This window comes from Nansenia antarctica (genome assembly GCF_963989245.1).
Source record: "Nansenia antarctica genome assembly, chromosome: 5".
Lineage (NCBI taxonomy): Eukaryota > Metazoa > Chordata > Actinopteri > Argentiniformes > Microstomatidae > Nansenia > Nansenia antarctica.
Window position 1 is genome coordinate 24,380,549 of NC_137690.1, and position 3,648 is coordinate 24,384,196.

The 3,648-nt window shown below is 44.4% G+C and overlaps 1 protein-coding gene across 1 annotated transcript in view; it reads right to left on the reverse strand.

The window, feature by feature from the left end:
- Positions 1–1,437: 1,437 nt before the first annotated feature.
- The window catches only part of adgrd2 (adhesion G protein-coupled receptor D2), a gene marked incomplete at both ends in the record, with an annotated part of 16,339 nt that continues 14,128 nt past the window's right edge, over positions 1,438–3,648 (reverse strand). Inside the window, 6 exons of the mRNA XM_080531500.1 lie at positions 1,438–1,448; positions 1,697–1,727; positions 1,942–2,000; positions 2,326–2,497; positions 2,696–2,749; positions 2,875–2,916. Of these exons, the coding sequence (XP_080387626.1) occupies positions 1,438–1,448; positions 1,697–1,727; positions 1,942–2,000; positions 2,326–2,497; positions 2,696–2,749; positions 2,875–2,916 (369 nt within the window). The remainder of the gene's footprint in view (positions 1,449–1,696; positions 1,728–1,941; positions 2,001–2,325; positions 2,498–2,695; positions 2,750–2,874; positions 2,917–3,648) is intronic.

Below are 3,648 nucleotides of genomic sequence, written 5' to 3' on the forward strand. Positions count from 1 at the left end.
GCTTCAGGCGGGATTTGAACTCACAACCTTCCGATCGCAAGTCCAACTCACTATCCACTAGACCACCACTACCCCTCTTGCTTTATCTAATACTGATGGGAGATCATTTGTAAATATAGAATATAGGAGAGGTCCTTAGCAACTGCCCTGAGGAACCCTACATTGTAACTCTTTGCTATTCAAATAGCTACCATTGAAGAACACTCTCTGTCTTCTCCTGGACAGGTCACTCTCCATCCAACAAAGCAGTGGATTTAAAGCCATAACATTTAAGTTTACCAAGCAACAGACAATGATCAATAACATCAAACACAGCACTGAAATCCAAGTCACCGCCCCCACTGGCCTCCTGTCATCCATGCTCTTCAGCCACTCATCAGTCATTTGCGATAATGCTGTGGTAGTGGAATGACCTTCTCTATATGCATGCTTGGATTTGAACATAAACAATTTTCTCTAATAATTTACTCAGTACTGGGAGAAGACTGATAGGACGACTGTTTGGACCAGTGAGCGCGGATCTATTATCCTTAGGTAGTGGTAACCTTTGCCTCTTTCCAAATCTCCGGACATACACCATACTCTAAACATTTATTAAATATGTGACATAATGGAGTGGATAATGTACTTGGCCGTAATTCTGAGTAATTTGCCATCTAGATTGTCTGTACCTGGAGATTTGTCGTCAGAGAGAGATAATGGCCTCCACAAGCCTCCACAGTCACCAGATCTCAATCCAATAGAGCACCTTTGGGATGTGGAATAGGAGATTTGCATCATGGATGTGCAGCTGACAAATCTGCAGCGACTGCGTGATGCTATTATGTCAATATGGACCAGAATCTCAGAGGAATATTTCCAGCACCTTGTTGAATCTATGCCACGAAGAATTAAGGCAGTTCTGAAGGCAAAAGGGGGTCCCAGTACTAGCAAAAACCTAATATGAAGTGGCCGGTGAGTGTATGTTTTTGAGACTGTGTTTTCTATTTTATTATCGATCCTTCGAGTCCGTGTTTGTATCCTGTTTTGTCTCCACTTCCTTAAGTAAAGAACCTTTTGTTTGGTCCCGCTACCTACTCGTCTGCCTCCCTTTATCTGCACCGCACCTGGGTCCGCTTACTATACCTAATCGTTATATGTGTGTGTGTGTGTGTGTGTGTGTGTGTGTGTGTGCGCTCGTCAGTGGGAGCAGGTGTTTGAGTGCATGATGGAACATAGTCTGAATGTCCAATGCTAGCTAATCCTGCCTAGGAAAATTAGGTTTTGAATGGTTTGACTGTCAACACTGGATCCCAAAGTGCTACTCCAACACCACCCATCAGGTGTTTGACACAAAAGGGAACATATTTAGTAAAGCTGTTACAGACTGTTTCTTTATTAAGGTGATAAGACACAGGTTGAACCCTAACCTAACCGTAACCCTCTGTTCCACCTGCCTCACATCTCCACTGCAAAGAAGAGAAGGGAGGCAATGCACAAATACATCTTAACAGAACATTTAAAGCGTTACATCTCCTTCTCTTTGTCACTTCACTAACATCACATTAGGCGATTAACACATGAAGAAATAAAATAATAATTCTCACCTAATTTTATGATTAGGCCTTCAGGTCACATGACCTTGAACAACTGAGGTCTTACATAGAATGTTGAGTCAAAAACGGTCAGGAACAATTTCAGTTGATGTTAGAATTACCTGAGGGCTTGAAGGCAGTCAGTTGAACAACCTGGTAAAATAATACACACATTAGATTTGGTATCTTGTTATTTTGGTATCTTTCACACATTACAGATAGACTCATAAATGCATAAATTCTTCCATGTGATCTAGAGTGATATTACAGTGAGTTAATACATAGATAGGGGCTCAAACTAATAAAGACATTTTTAAAAGTCTAAAACATTTTGTTGTTAGTCACTATAGCAGCATAAACATCATACCTGGTTGCCTGATGCTGGTTTCAATGAGAAGCACACAAAGCTATCCTTTCGGAAACTCTCTGAAAGACAAAGAGACACCCACAGAGCAGTGGTCAGTCACCTGCTGTCATATGGCATCACAGATTTGTGATCTCTCATAACCCTTCTAGAGGGTCTGTCAAGTGGCTAGGATACCCCACAACAGATCACCCCCCCCCACACACACACACACACCATTACACCATACCCCACCCAAACCACATCACACCCACCTCACCACATTCCACCCACAACATCCACTCCAACCCACTCTACCCTACATCACAACACCCACCCCACCACACACCCACCCCACCCAACATCCACTACACCCCACCCCTTCCAGAGCAGCCTACCCCACCCCACTGTACCCACCCCACCCAGCTTTACCATTCTTGATGACCAGTGATGTAGAGGTGGTGCTGCCAGGCCCGGAGGTCTCGCTGGTCTCTGGACTGGAAGGGGGGGGCGGGCTGTGGGCCCAGGACAAGGCTGGGGTCCTCTGGGAAGGCAGGAATCCCATTGGCTTGGAACAGTTCTGGAACACAAAGAAAATGCAGTGAGAATGGAGGCTGTGAACTTAGTCAAGTTCAATTAACCGAAGTGCATTTAAATCTGAAAAATGAAAAATGCATAACTAAATAATGAATAAAACAACAAGATGAATAAAAAGAGCAAGATGTTTTTCTCCAATTTACTGTAATGCTGAATATTAGCAATTAGAATTTTTGCTCACTGTGAACGACAAGGCTTTCCTCTTCTCTTTGATCCTCTTGATAGCATTCCTCACCTTTAAGAGAGGCAGCTTTAACACCCATTGCTGTGTTTGGCAGTACCAATAGTTCTTTAGCATACCACAGAGAGAGAGAGGAATTGGCAAAACACTTTAATAAAAGTGCTTTGAGAATGTTATACCTCACTATTGTATACAGCATACACCAGGAATATGTACAGGCCCTGTCGAAAAAAGGAAAGTCAATAACAAAAAAAAAACATGTTAGACAGCTAGTTGAACCTACAATCCAGTACTTAAATAGCCTTTGATCGTAGGCTATCTTCAGACAGCCAGACAGTTTGCTGATATGTGAGGGAATGGTGTTTCCAGGGTGTACGAGACTGTTCGGTGAGAACACTGCATTGCTTCTATGGATCCTTCCAAAGCTTGAGTCTGGGGCCATCCCTGAGGAAGACTCCTGGGTTTATCTCTCCTCTCTCCTGGATGCTCACAGTAAATCTAAATTAACTAGCAGCTCTCTGGGGGTCACTCAGGGGCTAGCTCATTCACATTAATTAAGAGCCCAGGATGCTCCTGAGAGAATGAGAGAGAGAGAGAGAGAGAGAGAGAGAGAGAGAGAGAGAGAGAGAGAGAGAGAGAGAGAGAGAGAGAGAGAGAGAGGGGGGGGAAGTCCACCGTACACTGGGCTGATTTAGCGGTCTTATCAGTGGTGTGCTGGGAAGGGAGGTGGAGGTAAATCTGGCGAGTGGTCAGCCTGCAGAGCCCTAGAGATCCTGGAGCTCTGCCATGACCTGTCCTACAAAGGCCCAGCAACCCTCTCCCACACACACACACACACACACACACACACACACACACACACACACACACACACACACACACACACACACACACACACACACACACACACACACACACACACACACACACACACACACACACACACACACACA